Source organism: Pongo pygmaeus, chromosome 20 (genome assembly GCF_028885625.2).
Source record: "Pongo pygmaeus isolate AG05252 chromosome 20, NHGRI_mPonPyg2-v2.0_pri, whole genome shotgun sequence".
Taxonomy (NCBI): Eukaryota; Metazoa; Chordata; class Mammalia; order Primates; family Hominidae; genus Pongo; species Pongo pygmaeus.
Window position 1 is genome coordinate 1,832,846 of NC_072393.2, and position 27,272 is coordinate 1,860,117.

Genomic DNA, 27,272 nt, shown 5'->3' on the forward strand with positions numbered 1-27,272 from the left:
AATACAAAAATTAGCTGGGCATGGTGGCACATGCCTGTAATTGCAGCTACTAGGGAGGCTGAGGCAGGAGAATTGCTTGAACCCAGGAGACGGAGGTTGCAGTGAACCAAGATCGTGCCATTGCACTCCAGCCTGGGCAACAAGAGTGAAACTCCGTCTCAGAACAAACAAACAAACAAACACACACACACTAGGAAACAGCAGCCTCTCTGGAAGGCGGTTCCTGATCCCCCACTCTTTGCCTAACAGGAGCCTGTCCCTTCCCAGCACCGTGGTGCCCTCTAGGGGCGGCAGCACAGCGCTGACGGGCACAGGGCTGAGGTTCTACCCTGTGGGCCCCTCTCTGCCATGCTGCTGAGGTGCAAAATACCAAATTGGTGAGCCAAAGCTGGTCTTCCGTTAGGCCCCGGACCCACGACGTTTCACGCTGGAAGGGACCCCAGAGACTCACTCACCCAAAGCCCACATTTTTCACATACAGAAAACAAAAAGCAGCTGGGCATAGTGGTTCATGCCTGAAATCCCACACTTGGGAGGCCGAGGCAGGGGGATCACCTGAGGCCAGGAGTTCGAGACCAGCCTGGCCAACATGGTGAAACCCTGTCTCTACCAAAAACATAAAAATTAGGGCCGGGTGTGGTGGCTCATGCTTGTAATCCCAGCATTTTGGGAGGCTGAGGCAGGAGAATCACTTGAGCATGGAAGGCCAAGATTGCACCACTGCCCTCCTGCCTGGGCAAGAGTAAGACTCCATCTTAAAAAAAAAAAATTAGCTGGGCATGGTGGCGGGCACCTGTAGTCCCAATTCCTCGGGAGGCTGAGGTTGCAGTGAGCGGAGATCAGGCCACTGCACTACAGCCTGGGTGACAGCGAGACTGTCTCAAAAAAAAAAGAAAGAAAGAAAATGAAATAAACAAGTAAATAAAAAGTTTCAGTGTACGTTAATTTGTCCAAGGCCACAGCGGGCTAGGTAGTGATGGGCTGGCCTGGAGTCCACCCCTTCGGTCTTTTCCCTCTGAATCTGTTCCTTGGCACAGGGTAAAAACTTCTGTGCTCCATTTTCTTTTCTTTTTCTTTTTTTTTTTTTTTTGAGACAGCGTCTTGCTCTGTCACGCAGGCTGGAGTGCAGTGGTGCGATCTCGGCTCACTGCAACCTCTGCTGCCTGGGTTCAAGCAATTCTCCTGCCTCAGCCTCCCAAGTAGTTGGGATTAAAAAAAAGAAGAAAGAAAAGCTGAGTAGCTGTCTCAAAAAAAAAAAAAAAAAAAAAAGAAAGAAAGAAAAATAAAAAAGATTTTCTCAGCCCCAAGGCCTGAGGCTCACCCCGGGAGGACAGGGCACCCTGTTAACACTGGCAGGAAAATGACACCATTTATTCCGACGTCTGCGTCTGTAGTTTTATTCCGTATCTGGCTGGGGGAGGTTGGGCTCTGGGGTGGATGGAGTGAGGGTGCAGGGGACAGAGATGGTCCCTGCTCCCACCTCCCCGAGCCCACCTGGGAAGCTGCGTGGCGGGGCTGCTGAGGACATCCCGAGCCCTGGGGAGACAGAGGTGTGGGTGTTTGGGCTTCATCTTGCAGGTACGAGGAGATACATTCCATCAAGCAGTTCCTGATTTTATGGAGTTCTTTGAGGGCTCGGCTGGGAGGTCCCTCTCCTGGGGGCTCCAAGAGCCGGACCTGGTGGTTTCTGGAAGGATCAAGGACAAGTTCTGGGAGTTTCAGGCTTCGGCAGTGACAGTGTGTTAATTGCACTTGTTCGATTTTCTGGCAGAAGCCAGGAGAGACGGGGACAGCATGCTTCTCTTTGGTGACCATCCCAGGCACCCAGAGGTGACCAGACTTCTGTGTGGTCTGGGACAGTGCAGGGCTCAGGCAGGAAGGGCCACCGTGGTGAAAGGCCACTGACAATTCTGGTGAGGAGTAAGGTGGCAGGGGTTCAGCCAGGGAGAGGAGGTGGCTGCCTTTGCTCAGGGCCCTGCTCTCACCTTCCAAAGGTCTAGGGGACACAGAACTCATGGATTTTGGTCTTGCAGCCCCAGGGGCCACACAGAAAAAGGGGTTCAACTGGAAGTTTGCGGCATCTGGGAAAGGCCAATTCTGGCAGAACTGGAAGATTCCAGACCAGGGGAGAGGCGTCCAGGGAGAGAAGAGTCCTGCTTGGGTTGATCATAAGCAAAGTGGGCATCATTCCGAAGAGGCAGAGAGCTCGCTGTTATTGATAAAAAAATTCTTGGCCGGGCACAGTGGCTCACACCTGTAATCCCGGCACTTTGGGAGGCTGAGGTGGGCGGATCACAAGGTCAGGAGATCGAGACCATCCTGGCTAACACAGTGAAACCCTGTCTCTACTAAAATACAAAAAAATTAGCTGGGCGTGATGGTGGGTGCCTGTAGTCCCAGCTGCTGGGGAGGCTGAGGCAGGAGAATGGCGTGAATCTGGGAGGCGGAGCTTGCAGTGAGCCGAGATCCCACCAGTGCACTCCAGCCTGGTTAGGCCAGGTGCAGTGGCTCATGCCTGTAATCCCAGCACTTTTGGAGGCCAAGGTGGGTGGATCACCTGAAGTCAGGAGTTTGAGACCAGCCTGGCCAACATGGTGAAATCTCATCTCTACTAAAACTACAATAATTTCCTGGGCGTGGTGGCACACACCTGTAATCCCAGCTACTTGGGAGGCTGAAGCAGGAGAATCACTTGAACCCAGGAGGTGGAGGATGCAGTCAGCCGAGATCTTGCCACTGGACTCCAGTCTGGGCGACAGAGGGAGACTCCGTTCAAAAAAAATAAAAATCTCAAGATGGTTGCAAATGTGACTATAAAAATCAAACCCTTTATGATACACAAAGGGGCCCTTAGGAAATGAGTCAGCAGCCGGGGTGCAGGACGTGGGGTCCCAGGAGTCCAGGAAGCCCTGGATACAGTCAGCTGAATGTTTCGGAAGAACGGAGGAAGCAGAGTGCATTGAGGAAGAGAGAGGGCTGGGCGCGGTGGCTCACGCCTGTGATCCCAGTACTTTGGGAGGCCGAGGATGGAGGATCACTTGAGGCCAGAAGTTCAGCGAGACCCCTGTCTCTAGTATGCAAAAAAAAAAAAAAATCTGTAGAAAAATGAAAGAGATTGGGGAGGGAGGAAAGAGGCTGCCTGGGTCCAGGTTGTGCCTCTGTGTGAAGAGACAGCAGCGGCTGCCAGTAGGGAGTGGGGAGTAAAGGCCTGCGGGAGGAGATGTCTGCTCTCAGGGGCTCGGGAGCCCCTCAGCCTCTTGCCTCCCCAACAGAAGACATGCAGGAGGCTGAGCAAGCTGGGCGCCCTTGAGAGACAGGCCCAGGCAGGGTTGTGGCCACAGCAGCCCTGGGGGCTCCCCAGCGAGGTGGAGGCAGAAGTTCCAGGAGCCTGGGAGCCACCCAGGGCGAGGAGTGACCCTGGAAGCCATCCAGCCTCCTGGAAAGTGGAAGTCGTTTAAAAACACAGTGGGCATTTCCGGTTGCTAGTAACACACAGAATTACAGAGTTCACGTTTAGTCCCAGACGGGAGACTGAGGCTCGAGACGGTGAGGAAGGCATCTGCCGTCCAGGGCTGGAGCTCCTGAGGACCAACACCTGCTCAGTGGCCTGGCCCCTGGTCTCCCTGAGATGCTCAGGCCGGAGAGAAGCGGGATGATGGTTCCAGAGCGTCCTCCTCCAAGTCTCCGAGGCCCCTGCGGCGGTTTGGGCACCGGAGGACCCACGGGGCTCTCAGTGGCACATCCGGGCCGTCATTTCTTTCTGTAAAGAGCAAGCAAGACATCAGCTCCCACCAGCCACTCCCAAAAGGGGTGATGCAAACAGCAGACACACGGAGACACACAGGCAGAGAAACCGCAGCTGGGGGCTTCCCTGAACACCCAAACAACAAAAACCACACAGGCAATGGCACACCTGAGAGCAGGGGCAGCAGGCTACCCCATGAGGCCAGAGAGTCAGCATTTTCAGATCTGTGGGCCAGACGGTCCCTGTCATGACGGCTCAACTCTGTCTTGTACCTCTAAAGCCACCTCAGATGATGGTAACCTCATGAGTATACCTCGCTGCCAATAAAACTTTATTTACAGCCAGGCTTGGTGGCTCACGCCTGTAATCCCAGCACTTTGGGAAGCAGAGGCAGGCAGATCACCTGAGGTCAGGAGTTCGAGACCAGCCTGGATAACACGGTGAAACCCTGTCTCTACTAAAAATATAGAAATTAGCCTGGCATGGTGGTGGGCACCTGTAATCCCAGCTACTCAGGAGGCTGAGGGAAGAGAATCGCTTGAACCTGAGAGGCGGAGGTTACCATGAGCCAAGATCACGCCACTGCACTCCAGCCTGGGTGACAGAGCGAGACTCTGTCCCCAAAAAGAAAAAAACAACTTTGGGAGGCTGAGGTGGGCGGATCACGAGGTCAGGAGATCGAGACCATCCTGGCTAACATGGTGAAACACTGTCTCTACTAAAAATACAAAAAAATTAGCCAGGTGTGGTGGCATGTGCCTGTAGTCCCAGCTACTCAGGTGGCTGAGGGAGGGGAATCACTTGAACCTGTGAGGTGGAGGTTGCAGTGGCTGAGATCATGTCACTGCACTCCAGCCTAGGTGACAGAGCGAGACCCTGTCTCAAAACAAACAAAAAACCCCACAAACTTTATTTACAAAAACAGGAAGCCAGGCCAGAGGGCTGCAGTTTGCTGATCCCTGTCTTATACAGACTGGGACACTAGAAGGAAAGTTCTGGAATACAGAAAAAAAGAAAAAGAAAAAAGAGTAAGACCCCACTACCATCTTTAGACCCATTGAGTATGCAACTATTAATTTTAAATTTAGCAAAATGTTTACCAGTAGCAAAGCCTGAAAGGAGATGCACAAAAATGAGGAAGTTACGTGAAGATGTTTTTATTTTTTTTTATTTTTATTTTTTGAGACAGAGTTTCACTCCGTCATTCAGGCTGGAGTGCTGTGGCGCAATCTTGGCTCACTGCAACCTCCACCTCCTGGGTTCAAACGATTCTCCTGCCTCAGCCTCCTGAGTAGCTGGGATCACAAGTGCCCACCACCATGCCTGGCTAATTTTTTTTTTCCCCCTTAGACAGAGTCTTGCTCTGTCGCCCAGGCTGGAGTGCAATGGCGCGATCTCGGCTCACTGCAACCTCTGCCTCCTGGGTTCAAGCCATTCTTCTGCCTCAGCCTCCCGAGTAGCTGGAATTACAGGCGCGTGCCACCATGCCCAGCTAATTTTTTGTATTTTTGGTAGAGATGGGGTTTCACCATGCTGGCCAGGCTGGTCTTGAACTCCTGACCTCGTGAGCTGCCCGCCATGACATTCCAAAGTGCTGGGATTACAGGCGTGAGCCACCACGCCGGGCCTTAATCTTTTCTTTTTTTTTTTTTTTTTTTTTTGAGACAGGTTACTGGCTGTCACCCAGGCTGGAGTACAGTGGCGTGATCTCGGCTTACTGCAGCCTCAACCTCCCAGGCGCAAGCGATTCTCCTGTCTCAGCCCCCTGAGTAGCTGGGACCACAGGCACGCACCACTGTGCCTGGCTAATTTTTTTCATTTTTTGTAGAGATGAGGTCTCACTATGTTGTCCAGGCTGTTCTCAAACTTCTGAGCTCAAGTGTTCCTCCCTCTTTGGCCTCCCAAAGGGCTGGGATTGCTGGTGGGAGCCACCTTGTCCGTCCATTTTTAACCATTTTTTAAAGTTGTAAGAGAGTGGTGGCTCCCACCTGTCATCTGAATACTTTGGGAGGCCAAGGCGGGAGGATTGCTTGCATCCATGAGTTTGAGACCAGCCTGGGCATCATAGTGAGACCCCATCTCTACACACAATAAAAAATCAGTCGGGCGTGCTGGCTGTGGTCCCAGCTACTTGGGAGGCTGGTGGGGTCCTGCTCTCACATCAGGATCCCCACATCCACACAGCGCCCGGCAGCCTGGGGAACAGTACAGCCCCTGGGCAGGTTCCAGTGCCAGGCCCTGAATCACGGGCACCCACTGCACTGCTGGTCCCCATCACCGAGTCACAATTGTGGGCCCCAATTTCAAGAAGCATCATTGGCTTCAGGGATGTGGACCCCACACTGAGGAATCTGGTCCCTGGGTTCGTCTCTGGATAAAACCTGGTAACGTGGAAAGCAGACAGGCTAGGGCGGACGCAGAGGTACCTGGCTGGCTGTAGAAGTCAGGTGGAACCTAGGCCGGGTGCGGTGGCTCCCGTCTATCATTCCAACACTTTGGGAGGCTGAGACAGGGAGATCACCTGAGTTCAGGAGTTCTAGACCAGCCTGGCCAACATGGCAAAACCCGGTCTCTACTAAAAATACAAAAATTAGCGGGGCATGGTGGCGCATGCCTGTAATCCCAGCTACTCAGGAGGCTGAGGCAGGACAATTGCTTGAACCCGGAAGGTGGGGGTTGCAGTGAGCCAAGATCGCGCCACTGCACTCCAGCCTGGGTGATAGAGGGAGACTCCATCTCCAAAAAAAAAAAAAAAAAAAAAAGGCCAGGCAGAGTGGCTCCCGCCTGTAATCCCAGCACTTTGAGAGGCCGAGGCGGGCAGATCACAAGGTCAGGAGATCCATTGAGACAATCCCGGCTAACACGGTGAAATCCCATCTCTCCTAAAAACACAAAAAATTAGCTGGACATGGTGATGCGTGCCTGTAATCTCAGCTACTTGGGAGGCTGAGGCAGGAGAATCACTTGAACTCGGGAGGCGGAGGTTGCAGTGAGCCGAGATCGCACCACTGCACTCCAGCCTGGGCGACAGAGGGAGACTCCCTCTCAAAACAAACAAAAACAAACAAAAACAAACAAACAAACAAAAAAAGTCGGGGTGGAGTCCGCTTGTGCCGGCTGGCATCCCTTTCATAAGGGGCACTGAGCGGCGCTCTGGGACACCTGAGCTCAGGAAGGTGAAGGCGGAGTGAGCTGGACGCGGGGCCGGCGCGGAGGAAACTGCACCTGTCGCCGGCATTTCTTCCGTGGGAGAACGCAGGATCCCTCCCAGCTACCTCACCACTTTTCCCATCAGCAGGGTCCCCAGGGCCCAACTCCAGCCGGGGCCGCCAGCTGCTGGGCCGACCGCGAGCAGTCAGGGTCCTGGCCCCGGAAGGGTTCCCTCTGCCACGGGCGGCCAGCCCCACCGTAACCCCGCGCCCTCAGCCCCAAGCCTGCGCACCAGTGGCTCCAGCTCCTTGGTGTCGATGAGGCCGAACTCCTTGACGAAGTAGTAGAAGTGCTTGTAGCAGGTGTTCACATGGGCCTCGGAGCCCATCTGCGCGATGCGGTCAAAGTGGTGGATGTAGACGTGCACGAACACGCGGAACAGCCGCGACAGGATCTTCCGCACCGTCTGCAGGAAGTTCTTGGGGAATGGAGTGCCTACAGGGAAAGGGGTGGGACGGGTCCACGGACTCAGCCAAGTCCATGTCCAGAACCCTTTGCTCCTGGATGTGACAAGGGGCTTCCAGACAGAAATTGCTGGCAGACCGGGCGCGGTGGCTGACGCCTGTAATCCCAACACTTTCGGAGGCCGAGGCAGGCAGATCACTTGAGGTCAGGAGTTCGAGAGCAGCCTGGCCAACATGGAGAAGCCCCATCTTTACTAAAAAATACAAATATTAGCCGGGTGTGGTGGCTCACGCCTGTAATCCCAGCTACTCAGGAGGCTGAGGCAGGATAATCGCTTGAACCTGGGAGGTAGAGGTTGAAGTGAGCCGAGATCGTGCCACTGCACTCCAGCCTGGGTGACAGAGTGAGATACTGTCTCAAAAAAAAAAAGAAAAAGAAAAGAAAGGTACGCTGTACTCTGGAGGGACATGCCCTAACGATCATCCTCAAACCCACGTTTATGGGGTGTCCCTGACAGCCATGCAGTGCATTACACATCGAGCTGGTCAGGAGGTCCCACCAACGGGGTGATGATCCTGGTGGGCCCAGGGGCTCCATGGCAGTGATTCTGAAACCGCTGAGAACACTAGGTCCAGCGCTGGCAGGGGTGCTTGCCTCCTCTGCGAAGGACTCCAGGCCTGCTGCTGATCCTGCCCTTCTCTGCTTTGGAGTGAGGGAGACAGGAGTCACCAGGAGCGATTCAGGATGAAGGGGGGCTACTAAGAGCAGCCCACCTTAGGAGAAGACTCAGAAATGGAATCTTTTTTTTTTTTTTTGAGACAGAGTCTTGCTCTGTCGCCCAGGCTGGAGTACAGTGGCGCGATCATAGTTTACTGCAGCCTCAACCTCCTAGCCTCAAGCAATCCTCCCACCTTAGCCTCCCGAGTAGCTGCGACCACAGGCGTGCGCCACCATGCCTGGCTAATTTTTAAAATTTTTTGTAGAGATGGGATCTTGCTGTGTTGCCCAGGCTGAGCTCAAACTCCTGGGCTCAAGCGATCCCTGGGCTCGGCCTCCCAAAGAGCTGGCATTATGGGTGTGAGCCACTGTGCTCGGCCTCCCTGACTTTTCTGGAAGGTTCTGTATCCCCGAGCCCCTGCCAGCTCTGACTTACCAACGTTGGTGGGGAAGAGGTCCTCGTTGTTGATCTGCGCCTCGATCCAGTCCATCAGCAGGTCCATGTACCTGGGCGCGGAGAGTGCCGTGGGCTTCCGGAACTTATGCTCGTCCTGCCAGCGGTACTCGTACTTGGGGCCCCCCGACATGACGGGGCAGGACTGCTCCGTGCAGCCGTCACTGATGGTGCCGTAGATGAGGTTGACGCGGTTAAAGAAGTCTACCACGTGAACAGCCACCCAGTCGTTCAGGTCCTCGCCTGGGGGCAGCTGCACCGCCAGCCGCAGGTCCAGCCCGGCGTTCAGCGATGCCTGCGCCTTCTTGTGCAGCTCAAAGCGCTGGGTGCCTGGCTCGAACTTGCGCTTGGGGCGGAATGTCTTGTCCTTGTTGAAGACTTGCTTCAGGAAGGGGTTGGACATCTTGGTGACACCTGGTCTCCTGGAACGCTTCTGTAGAGGGGTCCTGGGCCAGCTGGCTGGGGGTGCTGACCAACCCGAGAGGCCACGAAACACTCACCAAGCCCCACAGCTCTCCCGCGGACCTGAAATACACAGGGGAATCATGACCCGCCGGAGGCCACAGAGTTTCCCGGAAACTCGTGCTGAGGGCACAAGCGGCAGGATTTGTTTTTGTTTTGTTTTTTGAGACAGGGTCTTGCTGTGTTGCCCCAGCTGGAGTACAGTGGTGCCATCATGGCTCACTGCAATCTCTGCCTCCCAGGCCCAAGGGATCCTCCCAACTTAGCCTCCTGAGTAGCTGGGACTACAGGCACACACCACCACACCTGGGTAAGTTTCTTTATTTTTAGTAGAAACGAGGTCTCACTATGTTGCCCAGGATGGTCTCCAACTCCTGGGCTCACATGATCCTCCCACCTCTGCCTCCCAAAGTGCTGCGCTTACAGGCGTGAGCCACTAGTGGCAGGGTTCAAAACATTCCCTGGACTTTTGACTGTAAGGAGTTTCACCCAAAGGGGGCCACCTCCTCAGTGGACAGAAGAGAACTGCAGGTGGCAAGGCCTGACTGGTTCATAGCAGAAGGTGCGAAGAGCCGGGCCCCAAGAGCCCGCAGGGGCCGCATCTTCCCCAGTGCCGATGCCTGGCCCGGACCTAGACTTGCTGCTACCTGGCAGTCTGGGGCTTGAGTGTGGGGCAGGCTGAGACGCCGGTCACAGGGGACTGCATGGCCGGACTGTGGCCTCCACAAAGGCAGCCACGCCGCAATGCCTGCAGCCTGTGCATGGCAGCCTAGGTGGAAGAAGGTCTCAAGGGACGTCATCTTGGATTACTTGGGTGGCCCCACAGTCAGTGACAAACATCCTCATGAGTGAGGCAGATACGGGGGAGACGGCTGTGTGAGGATGGAGGCAGAGATGGGGGTGATGCTTCCACAAGCGAAGGGTCGCCCAGGATGCTGGCCACTGCCAGGAGCAGAGAGAAGCCTGGCAGATGCCCCTCGGCCTCAGAGGGACCCAGCCCCACCCACACCTTTGTCTCGGACTGCGGCCCCAGAACTGAGAATGAACCCAGCCCCGCCCACACCTTCGTCTCGGACTGCGGCCCCAGAACTGAGAATGAGTCCCTGTCGTGTCAGCGTTCTCCCCATGTTGCTGTGCCCAAGTCACTGGTCACTGGGTCAGGGACCCCGCGATCGGTGTGACCCCTCTTCCCTTGATTTCATCCGAAAAGACCCCCTTCCAGGTTGGGTCACATGGTGAGGTGCCGGGTGATTCCAGGGGCAGCTGTCCACCCCAAGGCACCGTATAAATGAGGAAGCCTCCAGGAGCTGGCCCAAGTCTCATGCACGCCTGAGCGGTGACTTGTGAGACACCCTCGGGTTGCTCTGGGGTGGGGACCCGGCGTCCGCCTACTCCCCTGACAGAGACAGAGTCCATGCCGCACAGGGTGGAGGGACGACCTGGATCACACACCGCGCGTGTGCCGGGCTCACACTTACCACACAGGGCCTGTCACCGCCAACACCGTTATTGTCACTGCCAGGACGCCGGCACCGTGGCAGGCCCAGAGTGGATGCAGACCCCACCCTGCTCTGCTGGGTGCACCTCCTGGACGGGCAGAGACTTGACTGTGACACTTGGGGAAGGCCCACGCAGGGCACTGGGCAGGGCGGGGGTCCTCGTCCTCACCACAGCACAAAGAGGACCCAGCATAAGGGGAAGTCAGAGAGGGGAGAGGGAGTGAGGCCCACACATGCCCAGGCCTCCTAGGCTCCATGCAACACTCACAAGTAATAAACACACATTCGTCACGTTCTAGTACATTCCAACCCCCACCTCTTTTTTTTTTGAGGCAGAGTCTCGCTCTGTCACCCAGGCTGGAGTGCAGTGGCACGATCTCAGCTCACTGCAGCCTCCACCTCCCGGGTTCAAGCAATTCTCCTGCCTCAGCCTCCCGAGTAGCTGGGACTACAGGCATTTGCCACCACACGCAGCTAATTTTTGTACTTTTAGTAGAGACGGGTTTCACCATGCTGGCCAGGCTGGTCTCCAATTCCTGACCTCATCTGATCCGCCCACCTTGGCCTCCAAAGTGCTGGGATTGCAGGCGTGCGCCACCGCGCCCGGCTGTGTTGCTGTTGCTGGTGACTAAGTCCTGTCTTGTGTCTTATCCCTCACGATACACGACTGGACGAGTGTTTGGGGCTGCCATCACAAATCACCACAAATTTCGGGCTGAAAACAACACCAGTCTAGCATGGGGAAGCTCTCAGCTGTTGGGAATGGATCCTGTAGGGCTAAATTTAAGGTGTGGACAGGCCGGGCGCAGTGGTTCACACCTGTAAGTACTTTGAGAGGGTGAGGTAGGTAGATGGCTTGCGTCCAGGAGTTTGAGGTCAGCCTGAGCAACATGGTGAGACCTCGTCTCTACAAAAAAATTTAAAAATTAGCTAGGTGTAGTGGCGCATGCCTGTGATCCCAGAACTGAGGTGGGAGGACCGTCTGAGCCCGGGAGTTCGAGGCTGCCGTGAGCCTCGAACTCCAGCCTGGGCAACAGAGTAAGACCCTGTCTCAAAAAATAAAAAATAAAAATAAGGTGTGAGCAGAGCTGGATCCTTCTGGAGGCCCCAGGGCTTAGGGTTAGGGTAACCCCCAACAGTCCACAGAACGGCCCCCACCAGAGAATGATCTGGACCCAAATGTTCACAGGGCCTGGGGGTCGGGGGAAAAGATGCTGCATTGTTTGGAAGAAAAGCAGGTTAGAGGCTGGGCGCGGTAGCTCATGCCTGTAATCCCAGCACTTTGGGAGGCTGAAGCGGGCGGATCACCTGAGGTCGGGAATTTGAGATCAGCCTGGCCAACATGGTGAAACCCTGTCTCTACTAAAAATACAAAAATTAGCCAGGCATGGTGGCGGGCGCCTGTAATCCCAGCTACTCGGGAGGCTGAGGCAGGAGAATCGCTTGAACCCGGGAGGCAGAGGTTGCAGTGAGCCGAGATCACACCATTGCACTCCAGCCTGGGTGACAGAGCGAGATTCTGCCTCCAAACAAAACAAAACAGGCCAGGCGCGGTGGCCCACGCCTGTAATCCCAGCACTTTGGGAGGCTGAGGCGGGCGGATCACGAGGTCAGGAGTTCAAGACCAGCCTGACCAACATGATGAAATCCTGTCTCTACTGAAAGTACAAAAATTAGCCGGGTGTGGTGGTGCATGCCTGAAATCCCGGCTACTTGGGAGGCTGAGGCAGGAGAATCGCTTGAACCTGGGAGGCAGAGGTTGCAGTGAGCCCAGGTCGGGCCTCTGCACTCCAGCCTGGGTGAGAGAGCAAGACTCTGTCTCAAAAAAACAAAACAAAACAAAACAAAAAACACGGTGTCCACCGTGAACACAGTGACGACAGAGTCTGCACCATAAGAAGGTACAGGGTCAATGGTTTGTCACAAGGGAGCCCCTGGTGAGGACCGGCTGGGGACACTGCTCAGGGCAGCCTTGGCACAGGTGGCAGGAGGACTCGAGTCCCACCCACTCTGCAGTGACCAGAAAGGCCTGAACTTCCCCGGCACCATCCTGGGGCCCTTAGCCACCATCATCACTTCCTGCCACCAGGGTTAACATCCAACTAGGAACTTGAACTTTTCATTTTCCTGGGACAAAAACTCCATCTCCACCTTACAGATGAGAAAACCAGGGCCCAGAAAACCAGGCCTCTACCCCCTGGCTCTGTGGACATCAGGGTTGGATCGTTCTCTGGGGTGGGGCCGTCAGGGGCACTGCAGGGTGCTGAGCGGCGTCCCTGACCGCCACCCACTCCCTGCCAGGAGCTCCCCCAAGTTATGACAACCGCAGATGTCCCCAGACATCACCCAGTGTCCCTTCGGGTTAAGATTAGATCACCCTGGGTGAGATCGTGGCTCAGACGATTATGACTGATTCTACAGCAGTGTCTCACACCACACAGCTAGTGGGTAGATCGGCTGGGGCTTGAACCCTGGACTCTGGGTGGATCGGACAGGGCTCGAACTCTGGACTCTGTGGGTGGATCAGCTGGGGCTTGAACCCTGGACTCTGTGGGTGGATCAGCTGGGGCTCGAACCCTGGACTCTGTGGGTGAAGCCACCGCTCTTTCTGCCCCACAACTCCCTAAATTCAGCAACTCTCAGGGATGCGGGCAGCCGTCTGATCACAAGCCTAGTGACACGCTTCCCGGGCCAGCGCTGCTCCACCACGGGGCCTCTCCACTGCCCAGCAGAGCCACGTGGATGCTCCAAGTCCAGGGGCTGCTGACCCATCTTGGTTTTGCTCGGTGGGGCACAACCCCAGGGTCACCACACAGGTCCCCCCTGCTTGCTTCTCTTCTATTTTTAGAGACAGGTTCTCGCTCTGCTGCTCAGGCTGGAGTGCGGTGGCAGGATCACAGCTCACACTTCAGCCTCGACCTCCTAGCTCAAGGGATCCTCCTGCCTCAGCCTCCTGAGTAGCTGGGACCATGGGCACTCACTGCCATAATTTTTTATAATTTTTTCACCACCAGTTAATTTTTTTTTTTTTTGTATTTTTTTGTAGAGACGGGAGCTCACTATGTTGCCTAGGCTGGTTTTGAACTCCTGGACTCAAGCAATCCATCCGCCTTAGCCTCTCGAGGTGCTGGGATCACTGGCATGAGCCACTGTGCCTGGCCACCCCTGCCCGCTTCCCAAGGAAGGAGTGATCCCGCAGCCCAGTCTCAGACCCTCCCTAGAAAGCCCCTGATTCAAAGAGGGCACCTCTGTGCTTATGGTATCCCCCTGGGGCTGGGGAGCCCAGGACGCATCCACGCTGCGGCTGAGCAGGTGGGAGCCGTTGTGGGGGACCTGAGGCCCTTCCCCAGTGACGGCTTAGCACCCCAGAGCCCTGCACCTGCCCCGGTGATGAACTCTGCAAGCCACACCTGCCCTCAGGCCACACCACCTGCAGCACAAGATCAATAAATCCCCTCGGGAGAAGGGAAAATGACGGCCACCTCCAGGCCACGGTCCGCCTGGCACTAAGCGAGATGCTCCTCCACACTGGGAATCAATCACCTCAGTCCCCACATGCCTGTCTAGATGGGGCGAGTGCAGGCCCCACTTTACCAAAGAGGAAACCGTGCAGGCGAGCGGACCCCCACCCACCCAGGCAGGCCCACTCACCTCCCTCCTCCCCATTTCAGCTTCACATCTGGGCCGACTTGCAGCCGACTTTCCAACTCCAACAGAAATCACAGCACAGAGCAAAACCCAACCCGCCACAGCCTGCTGCTGCCGTTTGTTGATTTCAGGGCCTCCCATGCCAATTTGGGGGCTTAGCTTCCAACCATGGCACCTGGTTGGGCAGGTGGGGCCTTCCAGTAGTGGTACTGCAGCCCTGGGCTGACTGCTGCCACAGGAGGAGACCCCCTACCTGGGCTGAGCCTCAGGGAGAAAGCGGCTGTTCCCACAGGCCCCCGCTTGTCTTTTTAAAACTTTTTGTAGAGATAGGTTCTCACTACATTGCCCAGGCTGGTCTCGAACTCCTGGTCTCAAGTAATCCTCCTACCTCAGCTTCCCAAAGTGCTGGGATTACAGGTGTGAGCCACCATACCTGGCCGAGGCTTATCTTTTTCTATATTTTTTACACTTGTCTACCAGACTCACGCCAAGACAGTTCCAGAAAACAAGACAGGGCAGCCCGAGGAGCTTGTAAACTTCCTCTTGGCATGTCTGTCTCCTTTCAGAAGGTGAGGGATGCCAGGCGAGGTGGCTCATGCCTGTAATCCCTGCACTTTGGGAGGCCGAGGTGGGTGGATCACTTGAGGTCAGGAGCTCGAGACCAGCCTGGCCAACATGGTGAAACCATATCTCCGCTAAAAATATAAAAAACTAGCCGGGTGTGGTGGCATGTGCCTATAATCCCAGCTACTCAGGAGGCTGAGGCAGAAGAATCACTTGAACCCAGGGAGGCAGTGGCTACAGTGAGCCGAGATCATACCACTGCACTCCAGCCCGGGTGACAGAGTGAGACTCCGTCACAAAAAAAAAAAAAGAAAAAAAAAAAAGTTGCAGGATTTTAAGTGGAAGTTAACATCTTCTGAAGAACCTTGTGGACGGGCAGAGTTCCCATCACAGCAAACAGTTTTCTTTTTCCTTTTTATTTTTTTTTGAGACAGGGTCTTGCTCTGTCGCCCAGGCTGGAGTGCAGCGGCATGATCTTGGCTCACTGCAACCTCTGCCTCCCAGGTTCAAGCGATTCTCCTGCCTCAGCCTCCCGAGTAGCTGGGACTACAGGCGCCTGCCACCACGCCCAGCTAATTTTTGTACTTTTAGTAGAGACGGGGTTTCACCCTGCTGGCCAGGCTGGTCTCAAACTCTTTACCTCATGATCCGCCCGCTTCACCCTCCCAAAGTGCTGGGATTACAGGCGTGAGCCACCGCGCCCGGCCTAGTTTTTTTTTTTTTTACGTAGAGACAGGGGTTTCACCATGTTGCCTAGGCTGCTCTCAAATTCCTGGCCTCACGCAATCCTCCCACCTCAGCCTCCCAAAGTGCTGGGATTACAGACATGAGCCACCATGTCCGGCCCAAGCAAACCGTTTTCTATCAGGAACAAACACAGGCTCCTTGGCGGAGGGGTGATCGGCCACAGAAAGTGGTCTTTTCCAAAGAAAGGCCGGGGTGGCCTCGGGACCCTGACTCCCGCCCTCGTTGTCCCCTGAGGCCGGGGGCTGGTTACCGTGTCTGGGGCTCCCTCCGCTCTGCTCTTCTCAGATTCTTCCAGGGACAGTGTGGGGAAGACAAGGCAGGAATCAGCTCTCAGAATTCCACACCAAGGCCTTCTGGGCTCCCCCCGTCTTCCCACGGACGAGACACAAGTGACCCTTGGAAACTTCTAGAGAAATGAAAGGTGAGATGACAAATTCCCCGCTGCAACACTTTTTTTTTTTTTTTTGAACAACACAGTTTCTCTAAGCAACCAACTGGTATGACCCCTCCCCCACCGAGGTGCAGCAGCTCACGGACCACAGTCACCCACTTCCTTCCGGAGGTTTCCACATCCTGCCACTGCCTCAGGGACCGCTGCCCCAGAGCACGGAAGGCGCCTGAGAGACAAGCCCTGAGTGGAGAAGTCAGTTCCGTATGTTCTAGGTCAGTGCACAACACTGGCTCCCGGCCTGGCAGCCCAGCCCTGATACTTGGCTGGAAGATGATACTTGGCTGGAAGATGCTCCCAGCCCAGAATCTGTCCTGTTAAAAAAGGCGCTGGGCGTGGTGGCTCATGCCTGTAATCCCAGCACTCTGGGAGGCCGAGGTGGGCGGATCACAAGGTCAGGAGATCGAGACCATTCTGGCTAACGCGGTGAAACCTCGTCTCTACTAAAAATACAAAAAATTAGCCGGGCGTAGTGGCGGGCGCCTGTAGTCCCAGCTACTTGGGAGGCTGAGGCAGGAGAATGGCTTGAACCCGGGAGGCAGAGCTTGCGGTGAGCCGAGATTGTGCCACTGCACTCCAGCCTGGGCGACAGAGCAAGACTCTGTCTCAAAAAAAAAAAAAAAAAAAAAAAAAAAAAAGGCAGCGTCCCGGAGCCACCTTTCAAAATCTGAGTATTTATTTATTTATTTTTACTTTCATTTATTTTTTTTTTTTGAGATGGAGTTTTGCTCTTGTCACCCAGGCTGGAGTGCAGTGGTACAATCTCAGCTCACTACAACCTCTGTCTCCCAGGTTCAAGCGATTCTTCTGCCTCAGCCTCCCAAGTAGCAGGGACTACGGGTGCCCGCCACAACGCCCGGCTAATTTTGTATTTTTAGTAGAGGTGGGGTTTCGCCATGTTGGCCAGGCTGGTCTCGAACTCCTGACCTCAAGTGATCCACTCGCCTTGGACTCCCAAAGTGCTGAGATTACAGGCGTGAGCCATAACGCCCAGCCTCTGAGTGTTTATTTTTATTTTTTTGAGGTGAAGTGTCGCTCTGTCACCCAGCCAGGCTGGAGTACAGTGGCGTGATCTCGGCTCACTGCAACCTCTGCCTCCTGGGTTCAAGCGATTCTCCTGGTCAGCCTCCTGTATAGCTGGGATTACAGACACACGCCACCATGCCTGCCTAATTTTTGTATTTTTAGTAGAAAATGTTTCACCATGTTGGCCAGGCTGGTCTCAAACTTCTGACCTCAGGTGATCCACCCACCTTGGCCTCCCAAAGTGCTGGGATTACAGGTGTGAGCCAGCATGCCCGGCCTGAGGGTTTACTTTTAAATGTTGCAACTGCTCCTGGTGCTGGAAGGCCACCCTCACTCCTGCTGGAAGATAGCTGCATCTTCCCTGATCACCCAGGCGTGCATCCTGTCACTGTTTTGTGCTTCTATCTGGTTTACATTTTTGTTTTTTTTTAGAGACAGGGTCTTGCTCTGTTGCCTAGGCTGGAGTGCAGTAGTGCAATCACAGCTCACTGCAGCCTTGACCTCCTGGGCTCAAGTGATCCTCCCACCTCAGCCTCTTGAGTAGCTGGGACTACAGACACACAACACCACACCTGTATAATTTTTGTATTTTTGTAGAGATGGGGTCTTGCTATGTTGCCCAGGCTGGTCTCGAGCTTCTGGAGTCAAGCAATCTTCCCACCTCAGCCTCCCAAAGTGCAGGGATTACAAGTGTGAGCCACTGTGCCTACTGCGTCTCCGACTTCTCTTGTGGGAAAGCAGACAGGCAGGAAGTAAGGCCTGTCCAGGCCCCTCCAGGCCAGGTGCTATGAGGGGTTAGCATACTGTCCTAATTCTCCTGATAGTCTTTTCTTCTGTTTTTAGATTGACATACGACTCACATCCCACACGTTTTAACCTTTTCAGTTACAGTTCAGGAGTACAATTACGTGACTCCTGGCATGTTTGGCGTTGCGCAAACACCACCTTTATCTAATTCCAGAACACTTTCCTCACCCCTAAAAGAAACCCCGGCCAGCTGCAGTGGCTCACGCCTGTAATCCCAGCACTTTGGGAGGCCAAGGCAGGAGGACTGCTTGAGGCCAGGAGCTCAAGACCAGCCTGGGCAACATAGTGAGACCCGTCTCTGCACGAAATATTTAGAAATCAGCCAGGCATGGTGGATGTGCCTGTATAGTCCCAACTACTTGGAGGCTGAGGTGGGAGGATTGCTTGAGCCCAGGAGGTTGAGGCTGCAGTGAGCTATGATTGTGCCACTGCACTGCAGCCTGGGGGACAAAGGAAGACCCTGTCTCAAAACAAAGCTAAGATCGTGTCACCTAGGGGACAGTTACAGTGATGAGACGTCACGGACACCTGTGGTGCCTGCTTCAGAGGACTCAGCCCAAAGTTTCAAGAGACAAGAGACCAAGTGTCAGAAAGAGGAAGCCACATGGAGGAACACCCCAAGCTCCCATCCCAGCCCAGGGCCACAGGGTCTGGGCTTGACTGGGCACCACCGACTTGGCACTGCCTTCTTGACCTCCTGGATAGCTTCAGTCTGAACACGGGGGAAGGAACCATGCTCTGAGCCCGCCCAGTGGGAGCTGGGGGCCCAGCCCAGTCTCGCCTCCTCGTGGCCACGTGAAGAGCTCTCAGCCACACTCAGCTGCAGCGGGGGTCTCACCTGGGGGGCGATTCTGCACCCCGGGGGATACTGGGTGATATCTGGGGGCATTTGTGGTTGTCATAACTGGAGGATGCTCCTGGCACAGAGTAGGTGGTGGCCAGGGATGCTGCCCAGTGCCCTGCAGTGCCCAGGACACCCCACCCCAGGGAATAATCCGCCTTGAATGTCCACAGTGCCAAGGGGGAAAAAGCTTGTCCTGTGAGTAGCAAGGCCAGGGATCTAACTGTTCTTGTTTGCTTTATTTTTTGAGACAAAGTCTTGCTCTGTCATCCAGGCTGGAGTGCAGTGGCACAATCACAGCCCACTCCAGCCTCAATCTCCGGGGCTCAAGCAATCCTCCCACCTCAGCCTCCTGAGTAGCTGGGACTACTGGCGTGCGCCCAGATAATTTTTGTATTTTTTTTCTTTTTTCTTTTTTGAGATGGAGTCTCGCTCTGTTGCCCAGGTTGCAGTGCAGTGGTGCGATCTTGGCTCACTGCAACCTCCGCCTCACGGGGTCAAGGATTCTTCTGCCTCAGCCTCCCGAGTGGCTGGGACCACAGGTACGCACCACCACACCCAGCTAATTTTTTTTTTGTATTTTTAGTAGAGACGGGGTTTCACCATATTGGCCAGGCTGGTCTCCAACTCCTGACCTCGTGATCTGCCCGCCTCGGCCTCCCAAAATGCTGGGATTACAGGTGTAAGCCATCGCGTCCGGCAATTTTTGGATTTTTTGTAGAGACGGGGGTCTTGCTATGTTGTCCAGGCTGGTCTTAAACTCCTGACCTCAAGCAGTCCTCCCACCTTGGCCTCCCAAAGTGCTGGGATTATAGACATGAGCCACTAAGCCTGGCTCAGTCTCCCTCTTTAATGAGTAATTTTTACAAATCGCCAACCTCACCACTAGTTAGTACACAGTGATTGTGGTTGTCAGAGGCTCAAACGTGTATCTGGACATCCGTGTTTCTCCTGCTTTCTGGGGAGCACTTCCCTATGCACTCATAAACTAACTCTACAGGGGTTCATGCCGCAGCCCTGTGAGGCTGGCAGGGCAGGTTGAAAGCGAATGCTCTCATTCCTGCTGAGTGATGGTGGACCTTTGCTGTCATTAGTAAACAGGCCTGGCATTTGCTGGGGCCCTGGAGGACCTGCTCTCGTGAAACTCATCATTTCCTGGCTGGCGGGAGGGGCTCATCCGTGCTGCACGTCCAGAAGCTGAGGCCAGCTGCCTCGCCTGAGGGTGCAAGATAAAAGGTACGAGTCTGGGCTTGAACTCAGATCCTTCAATTCTGAATCTGCTGCGTCTGCCACTAGGGCAGCGTTTCCATTCTCTGCACTGTGGACGTCGGCGTGGGTCACTCTCTGGGGAGGGGCCATCCTGGGCACTGCAGGGTGCTGAGCAGCGTCCCTGGCCTCCACCCACTCCATGCTAGGAGCACCCCCAGTCATGAGAAAAACACAAATGTCCCAGACTTGGCCCAGTGTCCCCTGGGGGCAGAATTACCCTTGATTGACACCCCTTGGGTTAGGGGATTCCACGGACCCCCAAGAGACTCTGTGGCCCATGATCTTCTGCTCTGCTGAGGTCCCAGGAGGCTACACACATTGAATCCACAGAGGGGGAGAGGAGGAGAATCCCAGGAGCTGGGGTCCCCTGGTTTACACTGTCTGCCATATTGGGAGTTTATTCTGGTGTCTGGTGTGAGGAGGGAGCAGACTCGATTTTTTTTTCCCAAATAACTAATGCAGTCCCCCACTTGGCATTCAGGGCTGGATCCTTCTCTGGGGTGAGTTTGTCCTGGGCACTGCAGGTGCTGAGCAATGTCCCTGGCCTCCACCCACTCCATGCCAGGGGCAGCCCCTCCTCTAGTTGTGACAAACACAAATGCAACCCCCCACCGCCCCGTATTTCCAAGACCCCTGGGGGCAAAACTGCCCTGGGGCAAGAACTCAGCTAGATTGGCAGCTTCCCCTCTGATCTAATCTACCAGGGACTCCACTGAAGGGATTGTGGGGGCCCCGACACCCGACCCATCTTAGCCCAGCCCAGTCCACATCCCCAGAGCTCCGCAGCTGCTGGGCACTTCTGAAACCAGCATCTGCAGCCTGGCAGAGCTGGCATGGTGACTCAGGCTGTCTTGATTCTCCAGGGCACATAGGGTGCGACTCCCCACCCAGGTGTCCCAGCTCAGCCCATCCCTTTGTCCCCAGCGGGAATTGTCTGTGCTTTGAGTGGCTCACACCCCCGACCACTTGCTTTTTCTTCCCCATTGCCTCGTGGCCCAGAGGGTGTTGGCGGGCTGAGTCAGGGCCAGACCACCCTGCCCCCTGCCACCACAGGCGTGAACACGGTGATGATTCTGCCCCTCAACACCAGGTGATGTCTGGGGACATCTGCGATTGTCAGGTTTTGGGGGAACTCCTGGCATGGAGTGGGTGGAGGCCAGGGACGCTGCTCAGCACCCTGCAGTGCCCAGGACACTCCACCCCAGAGAATGACTCAATACCCAGGGGGAGACCCTGGCCCCAGCCCCACACAGGAAGTCAATAACAACTTCCTCCTTCCCTGTGGGACTTATGGTCAATGAAATATGACATTAAACGTAGCAATGATACAAATACGTTATTTTTTTTTTTTTGAGACGGAGTCTCGCTCTGTTGCCCAGGCTGGAGCGCAGTGACGTGATCTTGGCTCACTGCAACCTCCGCCTCCTGGGTTCATGCCATTCTCCTGCCTCGGCCTCCCCAGTAGCTGGGATTACAGCCACCTGCAACCATGCTTGGCTAATTTTTTGTATTTTTAGTAGAGATGGGGTTTCACCATGTTAGCCAGGACAGTCTTGATCTCCTGACCTCGTGATCCACCCACCTCGGCCTCCCAAAGTGTTGGGATTACAGGCGTGAGCCACTGCACCCGGCCAAAAATACGTGCATTATTTTAACACACTTTTAAAACTAATAAGTTAAATATAAGCTCTGCATTAAAACCAGAAGACCTAAGAGAAAAAACCCACAACTTGTGGGGAAGAAAAGGGAGAGAAACCTCTGTGAAACTGACCCCTGTATTAAGTAACCCTACAACCAAGATTCCAGTGCCGGCTGCAGGCCACATCAGGGGAACACGCGCTTCCTGCAGAGTCATTCCCAAGCCCATCTGGCTGGAAAGAAAAGCCTTAAACTTGAGCCAAAACCTCTCAACCCAGAGGAGACTTCTCATCCTTGCGTAACCCAGGACAGCCTGGCCACACAGTTTTAAGAAGAATGAGACACAGGCTCTGACACGGAAGGACACCCAATATCCAATAAGCGCAAAAAATAAGTTGCAAAACACAAAACAGTATGGATACCCAGACTTTTTTTTTTTTTTTTTTTTTGGAGACCGAGTCTTGCTCTGTTGCCCAGGCTGGAGTGCAGTGGCGCAATGTCGGCTGACTGCAAGCTCTGCCTCCCAGGCTCAAGCAATTCTCCTGCCTCAGCCTCCCAAGTAGCTGAGATTACAGGCGCCCGCCACCACTCCCAGCTAATTTTTGTATTTTTGGTAGACATGGGGTTTCACCACGTTGGCCAGGCTGGTCTCAAAGTCCTGACCTCAAGTGATCCACCCACCTCGGCCTCCCAAAGTGCTGGGATTACAGGCGTGAGCTACTGTGCCCAGCCTCTAAGACCTTTTTTGTTAAAGAAGGAATAAAAGCCGGGGTGCAGTGGCTCACGCCTGTAATCCCAGCACTTTGGGAGGCCAAGGCAGGTGGATCACAAGGTCAGGAGTTTGAGACTAGCCTGGCCAAGATGGTGAAACCCTGTCTCTACTAAAAATACAAAAATTAGCCAGGCGTGGTGGTGGGCGCCTGTAATGCCAGCTATTCGGGAGGCTGAGGCAGGAGAATCGCTTGAACCTGGGAGGCGGAGGTTGCAGTGAGCCGAGATTGTGCCACTGCACTCCAGCCTGGGCAACGAACAAAACTCTGTCTTTAAAAGAAAAAAAAAAAGAAAGAATAATAAATTGGTACAACCATGAAAAAAAATAAGGAATTATTGTGTCTGGAAGGAAATTTTTTTTTTTTTTTTTTTTTTAGCTTTCTGTTTGTTTGAGACGAGGCTTTGCTCTATCACCCAGGCTGGAGTGCAGTGGTGCGATCACGGCTCACTGCAGCCTCAACCTCCTGGGCTCAAACAATCCTCCCACCTCAGCCTCTCAAGTAGCTGGGACCACAGGCGCACACCACCATGCCCAACTAACTTTTGTATTTTTGGTAGAGATGGGGTCTTACTATGTTGCCCAGGCTGGTCTCAAACTCCTGGGTTCAAGCTATCCTTCTGCCTTGGCCTCCCAGAGTGCTGGGATCACAGGCATGAGCCATAGCGCCCGACCCTCTGTGAATCTTTGTGGTAAACTGACATACTTTTCCCAGTCTGGGTATATAAGGAAAAAAACAGTCATTTTGATATACTCAAAAGGAAAACGGGGCTCACGCCTGTAATCCCAGCACTTTGGGAGGCCGAGGCAGGCAGATTGCCTGAGCTGGGCAACATGGTGAAATCCAGTCTCTACTAAAACATCGAAAAATTAGCCGGGCGTGGTAGTGCATGCCTGTAATCCCAGCTACTTGGGAGGCTGAGGCACGAGAATCTCTTGAGCTTGGGAGGCGGAGGATGCAGTGAGCCAAGGCTGCGCCACTGCACTCCAGCCTGGGCAACAGAGACTCCATCTCAAAAAAAAAAAAAAAAAAAGGAAAAGGGAAGAGGCCAGGTGTGGTCCCCAGAAGGTATCGTGTCAAAGTCTGAAAGAAAAAAGTTCCTCCCTCTTTTGTGTGCAGCCAGGCACACGCTGGACCACAGCCACCCACTGTGTGTTCCAGAGACTTCTCTGGGACTCCGAAAGGCAGAAGTGAAGGCCTCCTCCCAGAATCCTGTTTCTGAAGTCGGATTTACCTTCTCAGCTTAAGCCATTTGACCTTCTAAATGCCAGGGAAACAGGAACAGAGCTCATCGGCTAAGGAAGGTCTAAAACTCCCCACCTTAAAACCCCAAGCTCTTAGTCAGCTGCGCGGGGAGTTTTTCCGAAACCTCCACCAGCAGGTAGGTCCCTAAGGTGGGAGAATACCTCCTTGGAAGGGATTTTTTTTTTTTTTTTTTTTCCCGAGACGTTGTCTCACTCTGTCGCCCAGGCTGGAGTGCAGTGGCGTGATCTTGGCTCACCGCAAGCTCCGCCTCCCCGGTTCAAGTGATTCTCCTGCCTCAGCCTCCTGAGTAGCTGGGACTACAGGCACGCGCCAGCATGCCCGGGTAAATTTTGTATTCCCCAGCCGATGAGCTCTGTTCCTGCTTTCCTGGCATTTAGAAGGTCAAATGGCTTAAGCCGAAAAGGCAAATCCAACTTCGGAAACGGGATTCTGGGAGGAGGCCTTCACTTCTGCCTTTCGGAATCCCAGAGAAGTCTCTGGAACACACAGTGGGTGGCTGTGGTCCAGCGTGTGCCTGACTGTGTATTTAGTAGAGATGGGGTTTTGCCATGTTGGCCAGGCTGGTCTTGAATGCCTGACCTCAGGTGATCTGCTCTCCTCAGCCTCCCAAAGTGCTGGGATTACAGGTATGAGCCACCCGCACCTGGCCAGCACATCCCAATTCGGACCAGCCACATTGCAAGGCCTCCACAGCCACAGGTGGTCAGCTCAGCTCCAGAGTTAAAAGAGAAAAGTCAACCTGTGGAAAGAGAGGGAGCTGGGAAGGGTGCAGTGGAATGGGTGTTGCTTGAGGTGGGTGCCTGAGTCGTCCCTGGGGAAAGGGAAACACATCCGGGGTGTCCAGAGGACAGGGACGTGGCATGCTGGGATTTCACTTTCTTAGTCCTCACTCTGTAATCGGTAGATCTCGGTGAGTTCTAATAAACAGGTCCCTGACAACTGCAGTTAAGAACCTGGCTTCTGGAAGTTCTCAGGGCTGCAACTCTGCAACTCTGACAGCCTGGGGGGCTCATCCAGCCCTCCTTCCTTCCCTATGTAAGTTCTTTTTTTTTTTCTGAGACAGAGTCTCACTCTGTCGCCCAGGCTGGAGTGCAGTGGCACGATCTTGGCTCACTGCAGGCTTCGCCTCCCGGGTTCACGCCATTCTCTTGCCTCAGCCTCCCGAGTAGCTGGGACTACATACAGGCGCCTGCCGCCACGCCTGGCTGATTTTTTTTATATTTTTAGTAGAGACGGGGTTTCAATGTGTTAGCCAGGATGGTCTCAATCTCCTGACCTCGTGATCCACCCGCCTCAGCCTCCCAAAGTATTCGGATCACAGGCATGAACCACTGCCCCCGGCCACCCTCTTGCACTTCTGAAACAACCAGCAAACCAACCAACCAAACAAATAAACATCCAGCTTCCCCTACACGAAAGCAAGACCAGGCCTGGAAAGGAAGTGAATCCAGGAGAACAGAAAAGGAAGGTGGGTTTTGTCTCACAGGTCAAAACCTAGATCATCCCACACACGCAGGGAAATGAATGACTTGCTCCTCAAGGCATCACCGTGGGCTCTGACGGCTCCAGCCTTCAGCAGCCCCTCAGCTCTGCGTGCCAGCGCCTCTTCTGTAAAAGGGAAGCCCCTGTGACTGCATGATGCACAAGAAGGAAGGCGGTCTTGGGACCACGGCCTAGAGGGCGGCCAGGGCACTCCCTGCTGCCTGTGCAGGAGGCAACTCCCAAAGCAGAAAGCACAGATGGGATGTGAAACACGCAAAACACACATCTCAACATTTCTCCAACCATCTGCTTTGAATACGGGCAGTTTATTGCATGTCAATTAAACCCGTATAAACTGTTAAGGAGAAAACGAAGAAAAAAGCAAGTGCGAAAAAAGCAGTGTGGGCCGGGCGCGGTGGCTCACGCCTGTAATCCCAGCACTTTGGGAGGCCGAGGCGGGCGGATCACCTGAGGTCAGGAGTTCGAGACCAGCCTGGCCAACATGGCGAAACTCCGTCTCTACTAAATACAAAAATTAACTGGGTGTGGTGGTGGGCACCTGTAATCCCAGCTACTCAGGAGGCTGAGGCAGGAGAATCACTTGCACCCGGGAGGCAGAGTTTGCAGTGAGCAGAGATGGCGCCACTGCTCTCCAGCCTGGGCGACAGAGTGAGACTCCAAACTCCGTCTCAAAAACAAACAAACAAAAAAGCAGTGTGTACAAAGACTGGAAATCTTACCCCCAGGGTGAGCTGCGGCTTGGAGCACTGATTTTCTGCTCTGCGACTGCGTTTTCCAATCTCCCCTCCCCTCTCAGTGATTCCTGATAAAATGCACCCTCGCTTACACTTTCTAGCCCCTCTTCGCTGTAGGGAGGAGGGGCAGCTTGTCCTTGGCGGGCGCCTCCTTCGGGGGTAGGGGGGCCCTGCCAACGACTTTGGGGACCCCGAGCAAGAAGGGCCTATTCGAAAGGGCCCGACCGCCGCGTGGGCTTGGGGGTCCTGAAGCCCTGCAGAATTTTAATCCACACCGGGAGGTGCGGGGTCCTGCGGGAGGGCAGAGGGCAGGGCCAGGAGTTCACCCCCGCAGCTCGACCCCGCACCCTGTATCCCCCTCCGGGGTAATCGGTCTCCCTGCAGCCCGCGTTCGCCCCTCCTGGGGGATCGGCCTCCCTGCCTGGGTTCGCCCTTCCTGAGGGATTCGGCCTCCTGGCCACCTAAGTTCACCCCCGCTGAAGGATCCGGCTTCCCTGCCGCCTGAGTTCGCCCTTCCTTTTTTCTTTTTTCTTTTTCTTTCTTTCCTTTCCCCCCCCGCCCCCCCGCTCTGGTTGCCCAGGCTGGAGTGCAGTGGTGTGATCTCGGCTCACTGCAACCTCTGCCTCCCGGGTTCAAGTGATTCTCCTGCCTCAGCCTCCTCAGTAGCTGGGATTACAGGTGCGCGCCACCTCGTCCGGCTAATTTTGTATTTTTGGTAGAGACGGGGTTTCACCATGTTGGCCAGACTGGTCTCGAACTCCCGACCTCAGGTGATCCACCCGCCTCGGCCTCCCAAAGTGCCGGGATTACAGGCGTGAGCCACCGCGCCCGGCCTCGCCCTTCCTGAAGGCTCGGCCTCCCCGCCGCCTAAGTTCGCCCCTTCTGAGCGATCCAGCTTCCCCGCCGCCAGGGTTCGTCCTTCCTGACAACTCGGTCTCCTCGCCGCCTAAGTTCACCCCTCCCGGGCACCCACCTGGCCGCCTCTGCCGCCCGCCTTCGCCCCTCCCGGGCACCCACCTGACCGCCTCTGCCGCCCGCTTTCGCCCCTCCCGGCACCCACCTGGCCGCCTCAGCCACCGCCCCGCCTCGCAGCCGCCGCGGAGGGACACGGCCGCGGAGAACGCCTCACACGCATGCCCGACCGCACCCGCGGACCGGACCTACTTTCCTTAAAGGGCCCGGGGCTCCGCGCAGAAGCGGCGTGCAGGGGTCTCCCAGACTCGGTCCCGCGGGCATTAAGGGGCCCGGGAGGCGAAGGCGCACGGAGCCAAGTTCCAGGCAGCAGCCCTGGGATGCCCTGAGCCGGGCCGGGCGGAGGTCTCCGTTGCCTAGCAACCGGGGCCGCGGCCTGTGGGCGGAGCCTGCACCGTGGCTGCGACACGGGGCGGGGCCTCAGCGGGAGCCGGCCGAGGAGCGGGCACCGGCCATTGGCGCATGCGTAGGGCGCGGCCTTGGGGCGGGGCCCACCCAGTGGCGGAGTCTTCTGATGGGCGGGTCGTGGGCGGGGCCTGGAGGCGGA

At 55.2% G+C, this 27,272-nt stretch overlaps 1 protein-coding gene across 7 annotated transcripts; it reads right to left on the reverse strand.

Annotated features, from left to right (window-relative positions):
- Nucleotides 1-1,369: 1,369 nt before the first annotated feature.
- Nucleotides 1,370-27,198, reverse strand: MOB3A (MOB kinase activator 3A). Of its 7 annotated transcripts, none has more exons than XM_054465460.2 (5): nucleotides 26,814-27,163; nucleotides 15,702-15,857; nucleotides 8,514-9,056; nucleotides 7,188-7,390; nucleotides 1,370-3,760 (listed from the first exon to the last, which is right to left on the reverse strand). In XM_054465460.2, exons 3-5 carry the CDS (start codon nucleotides 8,932-8,934, stop codon nucleotides 3,731-3,733), a joined length of 654 nt encoding a protein of 217 aa, XP_054321435.1. In that variant the 5' UTR covers nucleotides 8,935-9,056; nucleotides 15,702-15,857; nucleotides 26,814-27,163; the 3' UTR covers nucleotides 1,370-3,730. The 7 variants fall into 7 exon arrangements, with proteins under 7 accessions (XP_054321435.1, XP_054321436.1, XP_063514370.1 ...); XM_054465461.2 differs by having other exon boundaries at nucleotides 26,771-27,053; XM_063658300.1 differs by having other exon boundaries at nucleotides 26,727-26,815.
- Between the last annotated feature and the right edge of the window lie 74 nt (nucleotides 27,199-27,272).